This window comes from Caretta caretta, chromosome 12 (genome assembly GCF_965140235.1).
Source record: "Caretta caretta isolate rCarCar2 chromosome 12, rCarCar1.hap1, whole genome shotgun sequence".
NCBI classification, from domain to species: domain Eukaryota; kingdom Metazoa; phylum Chordata; order Testudines; family Cheloniidae; genus Caretta; species Caretta caretta.
Window position 1 is genome coordinate 40,211,091 of NC_134217.1, and position 15,702 is coordinate 40,226,792.

Here is a 15,702-nt window from a genome sequence, read left to right on the forward strand (position 1 = left end):
TAAAGTGCCAGCGGGGGTCCCGGTCCGGTGCTTGGAGCTGGCCCACAAAGTGTTAACCCTGCCCATACCCCACCCCCAGTGCAGTGGGCAGGGGTGAGATCTGACCTTGGCCAGCCTGAGCGCTGTGTAATGGGGACAGCTGCTCTCTCCCCCCCCACTAATATCCACCCCCACCCCCCCGGCACGCACAGCACATGTGCTGTCACTCAGCCAGACACCAGGTTTATTTTAGCTCCGGACTGGAGAGCTCCACACAAGAGAGTCGCTCCCACTCCGAGCCCTGCGGTCCCTGCCCAAGGCGCGGGGACTGGCCGGGATGGAAAGCCCCTGCCTTCTCGCCTTCTGCCTCCTGGCGCCTCTCTGGGCTCAGGTAAGGGCAGGCAGCATGCCATGTGCTGACGTCCGGTGCCCAGCCCCGGCTCTGTGGCTGGTGGCACCGAGCCCTGGGGCGGTGGCCACCGAAGGCAGGTTTATGGAGCCGCTCTGGCTCGCGGTGCTTTGGGGCTTCCGGGGCTTGGGATCCAAACCACAGCATCACCCCCAGGGGCGCTGGGTGCTTGGTAGCCTCCAGGCCCCAGCTCAGCCCCTGCGCGGAGAGGATGTGAGGGGTTTAAGCCAGGATGGTGTGGAAGGGATCCCCACTGGCTCTGGAGGGGCCTGAGGGGAAATAATCTGCCCCAAAACCATGCTCAGCCCAGAGCCCTGCTCCCAGAGCCTGGGGGAAGGAGGAGGGGGGACAGACAGCTGAGTCCCGGCACAGGGAGCAGGGATGTGGGGAGCAGAGCACGGAAGACGGGGTCGGGGCCCAGAACAGAAACCCTGTTGACCGGGAGCACTAGCCTGGAGCTCAGGGGGAGCAGGAGCAGCACCTCTGCCCATGGCCAGCCTGGGAGGAGGAGGGGGGCTCATCCCTCTGTGCCAGCTCTCTGGGGACTCCTGGCAGGCCCATCCTGTGGCTGTGTGGAGCGCCCCCCTATGGAGAAGGGATTGAATGCACTGAATATATCACAGACAGGGGGGCCTCCGGTCACCACCTCCCCCGGGAAATGCAGCTGCTGGAGACTGGTGGGGGGAGGCTGCAGCAGTTCTTGGGCAGTTTATGCTGTTGTGAAACCAGATCTGGGCAAAGGGGCTTTCAAGGCGTCACACCTCCCGATGACAGGCCTGCTGCCCTCCCCATGCAGTGACAGAGCAGCCTTAACCCTCGCTGTCCAGGGTCTCATATTGGGGGTCCTCACCACAGCGTCTGGGCATCTCTGACTGGTGGGAGCCCACCTTCCCTGGGTGCATCCCTCCCAGTAGTGTTAGCTGTTGTGTGTTCAGTGCCTGGGGCTTTGGGGTTCTGGAATGAGCCCCCAGTTCCAGGCTTCTGCAATGTGTGTATGTATGTGTGATTTACTAATTGTGCCCAGGCACACAAGTAACAGCCCAGGACCCCATGGTGCCAGGCTCTGTATGTTATTAGGTGTATGACGGTAGTGCCCAGGACCCCCTGGTGCCAGGCGCCGTACATTATTAGGTGTATAAAGGTAGTGCCCAGGACCCCGTGGTGCCAGGTGCTGTACAAACACAGAACAAGACAGTCCTGGCCCCACAGAAGTGGTTTGTGTGTGCACCAGCCCTGAGAAACTGGGGCTCCTCTCCAGACAGGACCCCACTGGGAAAGGGCCTTTGACACAGGGCTTAAGGAGCAATTAATCCCCTCTCAGAATCCTGCTGCCCCCACCACCCCGGCCCCAGCACCCCTCAGCGTGCCCCCAACTCCCTCTCTCCCCATGACAGACTGGTTGCCCCTTCCATTTGCTAACCTTGCTAGTCCCCCCGGGGGCTGGCAGCAGTTCCACGGCTGGGGGAAGGGGCAGTGCCCTGGTGATGGACAGGCAGGTGGGCCGACAGCTGGTGGGAGCATTTCCTCCTGGCCGACTCCATTCAGGTTTCCTAGCCAAAACAAGCCCCCTTCTCTCTCTCTCTCTCTCACTCACACCCACACCCACACACCCGCCAGGAAATGGCTGAGCCAGGCGCTGTCAGGGCCTCGCTGCACCGTGCAGCCCGCTCTGGCACTTGGCACCACATGGCCCCACTGCACGGCTCCTGATCCCCGACTGGATGCACACCCAGGAAGCAGGAGTGGGCACTGCAGAGCCACCAGCAGGCTGCTACCCACCCCCACTGGCCTGAGCGGAGAGCATGGGCCCATCAGAAGGTCACCTACACACACGCCTGCATCCGCCGTCACCTCATCCACAGAGACAGCCGTGCACTGTGCGTTCACACGTGCAGATAGTCACCGTCACCTTACCACACACGCTGTGCCTCTTACACACGCACACTGTGACATAGACGATCCGTGTGCGCTCGCACATGCCCATGTGGCCAAAATCTCTCGGTAGCACCCAGGCAGCAGCACTGTGGCCATGCGGGTTTCCTGTGCTATGCACACGTGTGCACAAAGGAACCATGGCAGGAGGGCTTTGGCTGTCTGGAAGCGGTGTCTGTCAGCTGTGGCTGTGGGGATCCGGTGGGGCACCGTGAGGATCTGGTAGAACCGGGGTGGGTCTGGTAGAGCTGTGAGGATCTGGTAGAACCAAGGGAGTCTGGTAGAACCGGGGGGAAGGGGGGGTCTGGTGGAGCCGTAGGGATCTGGTCTAGCAGCTCATGGCAGGTTGCTAGCAGTTGTTACAGAAACGTAACCAAGAGTGTTTTCCAAAGCTGATTCCTGCTGAGCTGGGTCTGGGGCAGGGCTGTGCCGAATGGAGGTGCAGGAGCTGCTGGCTAAGCCCCGCAGTTCCCCTCAGAGGGGAGGGCGCAGGCCTGAACCAGGCACACTCTGACCTGTCCCCAGCAGCGGGGAAAGTGCACCGTAGAGCAGGAGGGACCAGCCATTCCCCCCCGTTGCCTCCTGATGGGAGCTGGCCGGAGGATGGTGCCAGGGCTGGCAAATGGCAGGAGGATTTGGGGTGGCTGGACAAGAGGGCCAAAGAAGACTGACCACCCATGACACCCCCTGTCCCACCATGTGCCAGGGACCCACCTCTCCTCCTGATCTGGGACACCACACCCCTGACACAAGGTGCTTCCAGAGTCTGCTAAGACCACAGACCCCGTCCCAGGTTGTGGGGGTGCACCAGCCCCATAGCAATGGGGGCGTCATGCTGCCCAGCTGGGCCATGCAACAGCCAGGGAGTCAGTGACAGGTGTGAAATGTGAAAAAGCTGTCAGCGGGGCCCCACACAGCCTGGCTGGTGCCCCTCAATCCCGACCCAGGCTCCCCTCCACCTGCCCCAGGCCCCAGCTCCCCTTATACCCAGCTCCACCAATGCCCCTCAACGCCAACCCCCACCGCCCTGCCATTCCAGCCTGGCCCCTTTGCTGCAGACCACCAATTTTGTCATGTTACATGTGCAGATTTTGGGACCGAGTCTTGGGACTAAGCTGAACTGCCCAGTCAGTGAGGCCAGACGCAGCCAGTCCAGTGTTAACACCTTCCTCTCCTGCAGATCCTCTCCAGCAGCCACCATGACAGGAGGCCTCTGCAGGCATGTCTACAGCCCCATAAATACCCGTGGCTGGCCCTCCCCCTCCGCGGGGTCAGCCACAGGTGTCTTACTGCCCTGTAAACATACCCTATATCTTCAATGGGGGGAGGGGGCAAATGGCCCCAGAGTCAGCCCAAGGCTGCAGAGAGTGGCCCTGTATCGGGGAGTCCCCACTTCTTCCTGGCAGGACAGTGAGCCTGGCCCAGCTGCCTTCTCCCTGCTGCGGCCAGGGGGACAGTGATGGCAGCTATTTATACACCCCCAGGCTTAGGGCCCTCCCTGGAACAGCTGAGCCCATTCCCAGCATTCCTCTGGGCTGCCATCCCGGGAGCGGAGGCGCGGTGGGAACCAGGCTCGCGCCCTGCACTGCCGCTGACTGGCGGAGCTGGGCTGTTCCCAGGGGCTGGGCTGTGCACTCCGGGAACACAGTACCCAGTGTAATCACCGCACAGCCAACCTGCTGCCCCATCCCGCCAGCTCCCTCGGGCAGGTGGCTGTGGGCTGCTAGCCACCTCCTCTCTGCCTCGGTTGGTGCGGGGCCCGGAGCCAGCACAGGCCCCACAGGAAGAGTACCAGTGCGAAGGAAAACCCAGCAGGCAGGACTGTCCTGCCTAGACCCCATAACCAGCCCCATGGGCCTCATCCACCGGCCATCCCTGGCAGCGCCCAGCGTGCAAGGGGTGGCTATGAAGCAAGCCAGGCTAACAGGCAGGAACCATGGAAATCGCTGGTGAGCTGGGGACGGTGGGTGTGCAAGGCCGGGTATGAGTGTGCGAGGGGCAGGGGGTGTCTCCGTGGGAGGGGTGTCCATGCATCTTGTGGTTATAGCCAGTGTGGGGCTGTGTTTGCCCAGCTGTCCCACTGGAATCCCAAGCTGGGCCCAAACAGGCCTGAGCGGGGAGCGTGTGTGGCAGATATTTGGAAGGGTCAAAGGTCAAATTCATGCTAGCTCTAAAAATGTCTCTTCTGAGCAAGGAAATGAATCACTGTCGGGGGGAAAACACTCCTCCCCCTGCTCCCTGCCTTAGTTCCCAGTGCGGGGGCGTTTGGTCTTCTGAGCATAGGAAAGCAGGTGTGGCCAGGGGCCAGCTGGGGAGCAGAGATGCAGCCAAAGCCCAGCCTCTTGTGTCCTAGTGGCATCCGCCCCACTGCACAGCCCGAGGTGCTGACCCCTCCAGCCAGGGCTGCGGATGGCCCTGCCTATTGGGCATCCCCGCATGGCGGGCCGGCCCCAGCACCGCCTCACCCCACCGTTCAAAGGCAGGGTGTAGGGCAGGCCCAGGACTCAAAGACACCCCCCAGAGCTCAATGAGGCAGCCTGGGAAGGCGTGGGGCCAGGCTGGGGAGGGACGGGGCCCTGGAGGTCTGGTGGTGGCCGTCTTAGGGCGTCCTTGAGATGGGCGGCTGGGGGCGTTCTGGTTCATGGTGCTGCATTTCCAAGTTGGGTCCATCCGCCGTTGCCAGGGGAAACGTCCCCAGCCTGTGTGCGTCCCTCCATTGCGCCTGGATTTCAGTTCCTACCTTGCAGAGCCGGTGCTTGCATTACAGCAGCGCTCAGCAAGCCACAGGGGCCAACGAGTCCGTTTGGCTCACGTTAGCCCTGCTCCGAGGGAGTGCTCACCCCAGCCCCTCGGAGCTGCCACTGAGCCCCGGGCAGGGTGGGTCCCTTGTCCATGCACAACACGCATGTGCGGGGCGTGCCCAAGCTGTCCCCATGCTCGCTGCCATGGCAGGCTAATCCCCAGACACGTCCCACAGGTGTGTGCGCACGGCCAGGCCCCGTCCAACACGGATGCCAATGGGAGGACCCTGTGGGCGTCATAGTGACCCCTAAACAGGCACCACGGGACTCTGCAAAGCTGGCCCCGCCGCCCGTCATGCCCCCCTGCCGGGAAACACGGCCCATCCTCCTTGGCCTGTGGGTGTCGACTCTCCAGCACACAGGAGACATGCAGTGGCTTTGGGCCCATCTCTGGTGCGTAAGCCCTAAGGACGGAGGCGACTGGGTCCTTCCCCCCACCCCATGTCTGTGCTGCAAGGAGCACACCCTCTCCCAGAGGAGCAGAACCCAGTGTGCTTAGCAGCTCCTCTGGAGCAACCCTCCCCCCGGCCAGGTGCCCGGCCGTGGCCCGCAGCGCGTTGGGGCTGGGAGCCAAGGGACTTAGCCCTGGCTCCATGGCTTCTCTGTGACCCTGGGAACTGTGGTTGCAGCGTCTCAGTTGTGTGATTCTCCCAGGCCGAGGGAATGTGTGAGCGGGCTCCCGGCCAGCGGCTGCACAGAGTGCCCCAGCCCACCCGGCCTGCTCCAGCTGGTGAGCGGAGCGGGGTGGGCACCCAGAGAGCACCCCCAGGCCCACTGCGATGGCTCAGTCAGCCTGTTGGGGGGAAGGGGCTGGGCAGCCATTCAGCGTCTCCAGCGCTGGGGGCAGCCCTGGCTTTGTTCGGCTGCAGCCCCGGGTGGGGTCCCCTGCAGGATGGGGGCGGGCGGGAGCAGCTGCCAGGCCCTGCCAGAGTGGGCAGCTCTGGAGCGGAACTAACCGGAGCCTCCCTCGGGGCCCGGACTGGCCCATCAGGAACCGAGCTCACGCTGCCCCCATCATTCCACACAGCACCCCCCACACACCCGCGGGTAAGAGTGTCTGGCACGGCCAGCTTGGCCTGCCCTGGGACAGCCGAGGGTGGGGGACGGCCCCACAGCCCTGAGCCTGCCGGGCCCCAGAACACGCTGCCAACAGCCCGACACTGCTTAGCGTGGGAGCAGCACCCTGCCCGGACAGCGCGTCGGGGGCGTTATGCCTGCTAGTTATTACATGCCTTACAGTAGCACTGGCCAGGGCTTGGCCCCCGCCTTGCTGGCCGTCCCTATAGCCCCGGCCTGCTGGCGACTCCCCGCTCTGTCCAGCCACCATCACCCATTTCCAGGGGAGTACAGGAGAATAACTCCCTGGAAGCACGGCCACTCGGCCAGCCCTCACCGCATGGGCTGCGAGTTGGGGTGCCGCGGAGGGGACCAGCTGCTGCATTCCAGCGGGGGGGCGGTGCAATGTCCTGCCCCTTCCAACTCCTCCCCTTTGGGGATTCGGGAGCAGCCTCCTGTGTCAGAGGCGCCCCGAACGCTCCCAGCGCTGGCCACGCAGACGGAGCTCAGCGCCCTGCACCTTCCACAGCCGGTGCTTGCATTACAGCAGCACTCAGCAAGCCACAGGGGCCAACGAGTCCGTTTGGCTCACGTTAGCCCTGCTCCGAGGGAGTGCTCACCCCAGCCCCTCGGAGCTGCCACTGAGCCCCGGGCAGGGTGGGGCCCGTTGCACTGGGTGCTGCGCACACAGGTCCTGGCTGGGTGGCGCTCGTGGGAGAGGTGATTGTGACAGGCAGGCATAGCTCATCTCAGGGCATTCGGGGGGAGGTTCCCTTGGGACCAGCTGCATTCTTGCCGGGGGACATCTCCCCTTTAACGCCCCCCGCCAATGCTGCGGGGTCTGGGGGTGGCAGTGGTGGGATGGTGGCTTCTCTGGGGCACGGGGCCGCGCGGTGCTCCCAGGCTGCGGCTGGCAGTGGGAAACGGGCAGTGTGACCCTAGCCGCTGTGACTCATGTTCCCAGCCCCACTGGGCTTTGCCCAGAACAACAAGAGCCCCAGATGCAACTTTTTTACCAAAAATGGGCTTAGAATGGGAAGAATGAGTCAGTGAAGCAGCAAAAGGCTTCCCTGGGTCTTAAATGCCATGGCAGCAGGGCCAGCAACCGCTGCTACCAGGGAGCAGCGCCTCAGGGCACCGCGGGGCTCGGGACTGGACTAGCTGGGGAAGGGTGGCTGCAAGTCACGGCTGAGGGGGTGTTGGCAGAGCTGGGGGGGGCCGTGGGCTGGGATAATGGAGGAGCTGCGGGTCAGGACTGAGGGGCATTGGCAGAGTTGGGGGGCACAGGGCTGGGATAACGGTGACTGGGATAACGGGGGGCTGTGGCTCACAACTGAGGGGCATTGGCAGAGTTGGGGGGCACAGGGCTGGGATAACAGGGGCTGGGATAACGGTGGGCTATGGATCAGGACTGAGGGGCATTGGCAGAGTTGGGGAGCACAGAGCTGGGATAACGGTGGGCTATGGATCACGACTGACGGGCATTGGCAGAGTTGGGGGGCACAGAGCTGGGTTAACGGGGGGCTGCGGATCACGACTGACGGGCATTGGCAGAGTTGGGGGGCACAGGGCTGGGATAACGGTGGGCTATGGATCAGGACTGAGGGGCATTGGCAGAGTTGGGGAGCACAGAGCTGGGATAACGGTGGGCTATGGATCACGACTGACGGGCATTGGCAGAGTTGGGGGGCACAGAGCTGGGTTAACGGGGGGCTGCGGATCACGACTGACGGGCATTGGCAGAGTTGGGGGGCACAGGGCTGGGATAACGGTGGGCTATGGATCAGGACTGAGGGGCATTGGCAGAGTTGGGGAGCACAGGGCTGGGATAACGGGGGGCTGTGGATTACGACTGACGGGCATTGGCAGAGTTGGGGGGCACAGTGCTGGGATAATGGGGGCTGTGGATCAGGACTGAGGGGCATTGGCAGAGTTGGGGAGCACGGGGCTGGGATAACGGGGGGCTGCGGATCAGGACTGACGGGCATTGGCAGAGTTGGGGGGCACAGGGCTGGGATAATGGGGGCTGTGGATCAGGACTGAGGGGCATTGACAGAGTTGGGGGGCACGGGGCTGGGATAATGGGGGGCTGCGGATCAGGACTGAGGGGCATTGGCAGAGTTGGGGGGCACAGGGCTGGGATAACGGGGGGCTGCGGATCAGGACTGAGGGGCATTGACAGAGTTGGGGGGCACGGGGCTGGGATAATGGGGGGCTGTGGATCAGGACTGAGGGGCCCCACCAGAGCTGAAAGGGGGGATCCTGGCCAGCGTCTGACTCTCCAGCGCTGCTTGTTCTCTCTCTTCCCTCAACTTTCTTAAAGCCCCATGTGGGAGGGTGGGGTCCAGTCAGGAACAGTGAATCCTCAGCAAATACCTGTACTGGGGGCCGGGGGGGGGGTGGTGTTTCCAATTTCCTGCCCACCCTAAGTGGGGGGGGGGCTCTGAGTTGCCAAGGCAGCTGAGCGCAGGCCCCCATTGCCCCAAGCAGGGGAAGGGAGCTGGAGGCTGCTCTCAGGCTCCGTGCCGGGGGCCCCCTGAATTCCACTCGCCTTCAGGTTTATTTGGATTCTCTGCTTAAACCCCCTGGGTTAAGCCCCGAGGTCACCCGCAGCTGCCTGCGCTCCTGGCAGCATGTTCCCAGCACACACCCAGGCACTTGCCTCTATTTATAGCCAGCAGGGCCGATGCTGTCTGTGCCCTCCCTGCCCCAGCCGTCCCCTGGGGCCTGTGGGAACCCAGGATTAGTGCGGTCCCTCTTCCTGCCCAGCTGAGCAATGGAGGCCCCCGACCCCGAGTCTGGCTGGGGCAGGAGCCATTTGCTTCAGCCCCAAAGAAATGAGCTGTGGGGGTCTCAGTCTGGTGCTGTGATGGGCCAGCGACCAGTCCTTGCAGGCACTGGGCACCCAGAAGTGCGCCCGCAACTGCCTCATTGCTGCAAACCCAGCCACACTGGCCTGGGCATACATACACACACACACACACACACACGCGCGTGCACACACAGAGATACCCGCAGCACACACACATCACACACCAGCGCTCTCACACACACCCCGGATCTCGATCTCTCTCTCCCTCGCACACACACACACACGCACGCACGCACACACAGCTTGAGCTTGCAGCTCACATGCTACATGCAGGCAGTGCCCAGTTACACACACGTCCAGAATTCCTGCTGCACTTGTCTGGGGGCAGTACACATCCAAGCATGGTGCAGCCTGCATGGCGAGTGTGCAAGGAGCACACCCATCATGCACATGTGCAACAGACCCAGCGAGGCCCCCTACAGGTAGCTCACAAATTCTCCACCAGGACCATTATTTGCATATAACAAGGGATGCGGCAGCCCGAGGTTCTGCCTGCCCACCATGCCTGTGACACGCATGCCCCTCGATCAGCATCACTAGGTGCGGCCGTGCTGCCAGGGCCTTGGTCTGCAGGCTCCTGGGTCGGGGGGACTGAGGCCAGACCCTGGCCCCAATCGCACCTCCCCTCTTTGCCCTGTGAGAGCCAGAGAAAGCCCCCTCCTCCAGCCCCCATCCTTCCTGAGCCCAAAGGGCCCCTCCAGAGCCCCCCTCTTCCCACAGGCCCACGCAGCTGCTCTCTGAGGCCCCACCACAAAGGGCTCTTGTGTTTCCAGAGAGACGCATGGCTGTGATCTCTCGGCAGCAGCTGCTCTAGATTCAGCCACTCGCCGGCAGAGTGGGAGGAAGGGCCTCGTTCAGCCTCCTCCTGCCGGGACAGTGGTTTCAGCCTGGACGCTGGGGTCAGGGGCTGAGATGGATGCTGACACTGAGAAAAGGCTGCGGGTGGCAAGTGGCACAAGTGCCGGCTTCTTCCGGGCCCCAGGGATGCTCAAATCCCCGCCCCGCCCCAACCCCCGCCCCGCGCCACATCTTCCCACCCCCGCTCCTGCCCCCACCTCACTCCTTCCCCCAAATCCCTGCCCTGCCTCTTCCCACCCCCACCGCGCCTCCTCTCGCCCACTTCCAACCGCTTCCCAAAGCGCACCCTGTCCCTGCTCCTCCCCCCTCCTCCCCAGCACCTCCCCACCACCCACGAAACAGCTGATCGCAGTGGGCGGGAGGTGCTGGGGGGAGGGAGGGGAGCTTGGCTGCCGGAGGGTGCTATGGCAGGTGGCGAGGGAGGGAGACTCTCTGGGGAGGGGTAATGGGGTCTGTGGTGGTTGACCAGGGCTGATGGGAGTCTCAAGGTGCACGTGAGTACACCTGTGTGCACCTGTGTGGAGGGAGGGCACGCGTGAGTGCGGCCGGTTGTGCACAGGGCGCGTAGAGACGCACAGGGCTGTCATGTTCTCGTGTAGCAGATATGGTCTGGCTACGGCGCTTGCTTATACACCCCAGTTGTGTCCATCCTGAGAGCCTTTCATGGGCCGCCAGGTATGACTGAGGTTCACTTAAAATAAAATCTTCTGCCGACAGCGCCACCCGGTGGCTGCACAGTGTTATACAGTTTGGCACTCCATGACATCTCCCCCTTTGAGTGCTACGTCCCTGCCATTTGCCATATTTACACTGTCACGCTGTCTTTGCAGCTCAGCATGTATCTGGCTGTTATGTGTCTCTGACTCATACTGGTTTTCTAACGACGCGACCTGAATGCGTAACCACTGGACCAGCTGGCTGTGCAATGACTCCCCGGGGTCGGTTTGGAATCCTTGAGTTCTCCGTGTTCTGCGCCCGCCATCTGTTGACTGGTCTTTCTGGGGCGGGCGAACGGGAGATGTCGTCAGTTTCTGTTAAACTCTCCATTGTTTGGCTCGATTGCATATGATCTGGGCACTGCATTCTTTTCCTTCACAACGGCTGGAGTTGTTCATCCTGTTTCTCCACGCAATGAGCTAGGCACATGGCCACGAGGGTCTAGATCCAGCCGTCCTCGAGCTGGCAGATGTCGGTTGTAAAAGTGTTCCTAAGCTCTTCTAGCCTTTCTATTCAATTTGGCCACGCTCTTCATGTCTGGCCACTTCGGAGCTAGAGCCAGTAGCTGCTATTGGCGTTGATCTGTAACTCAGAGGAGCCAGGAATGGATCTTCCTGCTGTAGGATTTTCTTGGCTGCCTGTACAGATCTCTCAGCCTCTCCATTTGCTTGTGGGTAATGTGGGCTGCTGGTAATATGATCAAACTCCTATTTCATGCAGAATAACTTAAATTAGGGGTGGGCAAACTTTTTGGCCCGAGGGCCACAGCGGGGTGCAAAACTGTATGGAGGGCCGGGTAGGGAAGTCTGTGCCCCCCAGACAGCCTGGCTCCCCCACCCCCTTCCACTTCCCGCCCCCCCGACTGCGCCCTCTCGACCCATCCAACCCCCCCTGCTCCCTGTCCCCTGACTTCCCTGACCTATCCACACCCACACCCCCTGACAGACCCCCTGGGACTCCCATACCCTATCCAACCCCCCCTGTTCCCCGACCCCTGACCGCCCCAGAACCTCTGACCCATCCAACCTCCCCCTGCTCCCTGTCCCCTGACTGCCCCCCGGGACCGACAGCCCCTAACTGCCCCCTGCTCCCTGTCCCCGGACTGCCCTGACCCCCATCCACACCCCTTCCCCCTGACAGGCCTCCCGGGACTCCCACGCCCTATCCAACCCCCCCGTTCCCTGACCCCTGACCATCCCAGAACCTCTGACCCATCCAACCACTCCCTGTCCGCTGACTGTCTCCTGGGACCCCCCACCCCTAACTGCCCCCTGCTCCCTGTCCCCTGACTGCCCCCCAGGATCCCCTACCCAACCCCCCCCCACCGCCATGCACGCACCCACGCCACCATCACCCCCTTACCATGCCACATGGCTGCGTGGGAGGGAGAACAGCAGTGGAGGGGCCGGGGGCTAGCCTCCCGGGCCAGGAGCTCAGGGGCCGGGCAGGATGGTCCCGCTGGCCGGATGTGGCCCGCTGGCCGTAGTTTGTCCACCTCTGACTTAAATGTTGCTGCAGTGTATTGTGGTCCATTGTCCATCACTAATTGTTCTGGAATACCAACGTGAGCAAAAGCGCACTTCAGTTTCTCAATAACACTGCAACATGTTATATCTTTCAAATACATTATTTCTATGTAACTAGAAATATAGTCCATGACGACCAAGTAGTGACATCCTCTGAATTCACATAAATCTGCAGCTAGTCCCATCCAAGGTCTGTCTGGCTGAGGTGTTGTTATTAAAGGTTATTTGCGTTGTGTTGGTCTGTTAGCTTGGCAATGTTCACATGCCGATGCTTCAGGTCCTCACTGATGCCCCGTCACTACACTGACTAGTTGGCCTGTTCGTGGCATTAGTTAATCCTTGATGTCCTTCATGGATGAGGTTTAGGATTTCTCCTCTCATTTCATTTGGAATTACAATGCAATCACCTTTAATCGTGAGTCCATTTGACTTACTTAATTGTCCATTCACGACAAAGTAGTCGCTTGTCACATTCTTAGTGTCCTTTAGACATGTGGGCCAGCTGCCCCGAATGTTACTTAGAACTTCCTGAAGTTACATGTCTGTTAAGGTTACTTTTTGTAGTTGGCGTAGTCTCCTTTCTGACACTGGTCTATGTGTATCCATAGCATCCATGGCCACCTTTACGTCATCTTCGAGCTCACAGATAGTTGAGTGTGATGCTGGCCTCCGTGACAGAGTGTCTGCTACCACCAGATTTTTCCCAGGAACATATTTAGCAATTGGTTTTAATTGCATGAACCTTATCAATAGATGCTGGTACCTCAGTGATGCTTAAGCCAGGTCTTTTCTGCTGATGATAGTAACAAGGCAGTTTATGGTCTATTATCTGTAAAGGTTTCAGAGTAACAGCCGTGTTAGTCTGTATTCGCAAAAAGAAAAGGAGTACTTGTGGCACCTTAGAGACTAACCAATTTATTTGAGCATAAGCTTTCGTGAGCTACAGCGTAATCCAATCCGCGCAGTAGCTGTAAAAGTTCTCACATGCCCATACACTTGCCAGGCTCCTTTTCAATCGGTGCATGTTGTTTTTCTGCTTCGGTGAGTGTGCGAGAACAAAATGCAACTGGCTTCCACGCTGAGCCATGTTGTCACAACAATGCACCACCCATGCCATAGCTGTTCGCATCTGCACTGACCATTGTGGGTTTGTTCACATCGTAGTACTGAAGAACTGGAGCTGATGAGTTCATTTCTTTTACCTTTTTGGAAGCAATTATTTGATTTGGTCCCCATAGCCAAGATGGGTTGGACTTCAACAACCTATTCAGTGGTTCTGTCACTGTAGAAAGGTCTGATAGGTATTGACCCAAGGTAATTTACCATCCACAGTATACATCTCAGTTCTAGTACATTAGCTGATGCATTCAATTCTCAAATTGCTTTTACTTTCTCGGGGCTAGGAATGGGTCTGGCCTTATTGTCTGTGCCAAAATCTTGATTTGGGAGAGGTGGAAAATGCATTTTTCCTTGTTTAGCTTGAGCCCAGACTGACTGATTAGGCTTAGCATTTTGTTGAGGGTTTGGTGTGTTCTTCCATCGAAAATCCATCTGTCAGAATATCATCCATGAAAACAGCTCCATATATGTTCAGTAACAGTTCTGCCGTCTTTCTTAGGAAAATCTCAGGGGCACTGATGATCCCCAAAGGTAATCTTCTAAAGCAAAAATCTCCCGAAGGGTGTGATAAATGTAGTCCATTTAGCACTTTATTTGGCTAAAGAAATTTGCCAGAATCCACTTGAGGCATCCAGCTTGGAGAACACTGTAGCTGCTTTCCCTTTGGGGAGGAAGTCATCCCATGATATCTCCCACAGCTGCTTCATTAAGTCTTTTAAGATCCGCACAGATAGGTATTTTTTCATTTTTCTTTATGACTGGTACCATCATGTCACACCACGCTGTTGTGATTTTCTCAATTATGCCACTCCAGTCCAGTCTCTTTACCTTTTTCCACTTTATGAAGTAATGGGATAGGAATCCTGCAAGGTGTATGCACACTCTATGGTTTGGCATTGTCTCTCAGGGTTATTTGTACTGGATCGCCTTCCAAAACACCAATATCAAAAAATATTCTAACACGTTGCTCCACCTTTCTCAGTGGGCTCTTCCTGGCTGCCACGCTGCAGCTAAGAAGGCTGGAGGTCTGTGGTCCTTTGATCACATGCACTCTGAACACATAGCTTTTGTCTTTGTGAATTGTTTCGGTGGTGAACTGGCCTATGCAGATCAGAATCCCTCCAGAGCTATTTTGAGTCAATTTTAAAGTCAATTGTCTTGCCATGAATATTCAGCTGCCCTCTCCAGGCAGGCTCTATGGCATCACAATGGCAGAATCCCAGGAACAATGGCTCTTGATTGTCTGGTTTCAGAGTAACAGCCGTGTTAGTCTGTATTCGCAAAAAGAAAAGGAGGACTTGTGGCACCTTAGAAACTAACCAATTTATTTTGAGCATGAGCTTTCGTGAGCTACAGCTCACTTCATCGGATGCATACTGTGGAAACTGATTGTCTGTAATACGAGTCAGCTCCTTGAATGCTTTGGTGCTGCAAACAGCTGCAAACTGTCCATATTTCATGCATGTATTACAGCACGGATCTCTGGCTAGACTTTTTCCACACCTTGCGCACGTGGGCTGGAATTGGTTCCTCTTAGCCTGGGAGCGTAATGGAATGCTAAACTGTATTATACTGGTTTCAGAGTAGCAGCCGTGTTTGTCTGCATCTGCAAACAGAAAAGGAGGACTTCTGTCACCCCTTAGAGACTAACAAATTTATTTGAGCATCAGCTTTTTTGAAGTGAGCTGTAGCTCTCGAAAGCTGATGTTCAAATAAATTTGTTAGTCTCTAAGGTGCCACGAGTCCTCCTGTTCTTTTTGCATTATACTGTTCAGCCAGTAGGTGGCACTTATTTAAGTTCACGTCAGCCATACCTGGCAGAGCATGAAAGGGTCTTCGGCTGGACATGTGTGGGGCGTATAACAAGCTCTGTGACCAGACCATATCTGTTACCGAAGAACATGCCAAGGAGGGCTCTCTCCTTGCCACAGGAGTTGCATGGCAATGACTTTTGGCGCTCATGCTGCATCTGTTAACAGCTTCTAGGCTAGTTTATTGTTTTTCATGTTTCACATGTTGCTCTTGGGTTTCCTGTCTCATGCTGAGGGTGCTTTGCTATCTGTGGCTGAGGCTGAATTGCTCTTCAGTTGTACTTGCTGCAAAAGGGTTTTAATCAGTTAACCAGCCTGTTTTGGCTCTTTTCGTGGTTTGCATTTCCCAGGTCACAGTTTTCAGCTCATGTATGCAGAGCTCTTATAAACTCGTTACCATTTTCTCCTGGCCCTTGAATTCTCTGGGGAAAATGTGCCCTTTTGTAACGCCCATTTCTCTGACGTATAAACTGTGCATCTAGCATAGCCAGCCCCCTTTCCTTGTCATCTTTGTGATTATCTCCCAATAAAGTCAAAGTATTTAAAGCTACGCTCTGCCTGCTTCCCCATAGCATAAATTAGAGAAGATACCCAGATAGCTTCAGTTTCTTTGTGGGGCTTG

At 58.4% G+C, this 15,702-nt stretch overlaps 1 protein-coding gene across 1 annotated transcript in view; it reads left to right on the top strand.

The window, feature by feature from the left end:
- The first annotated feature begins 226 nt into the window (after window positions 1-226).
- The window catches only part of CDH15 (cadherin 15), a 40,307-nt gene continuing 24,831 nt past the window's right edge, over window positions 227-15,702 (top strand). The window contains exon 1 of the mRNA XM_048817187.2: window positions 227-370. Coding sequence (XP_048673144.2) covers window positions 317-370 — 54 coding nt within the window. The 5' untranslated portion in view covers window positions 227-316. The remainder of the gene's footprint in view (window positions 371-15,702) is intronic.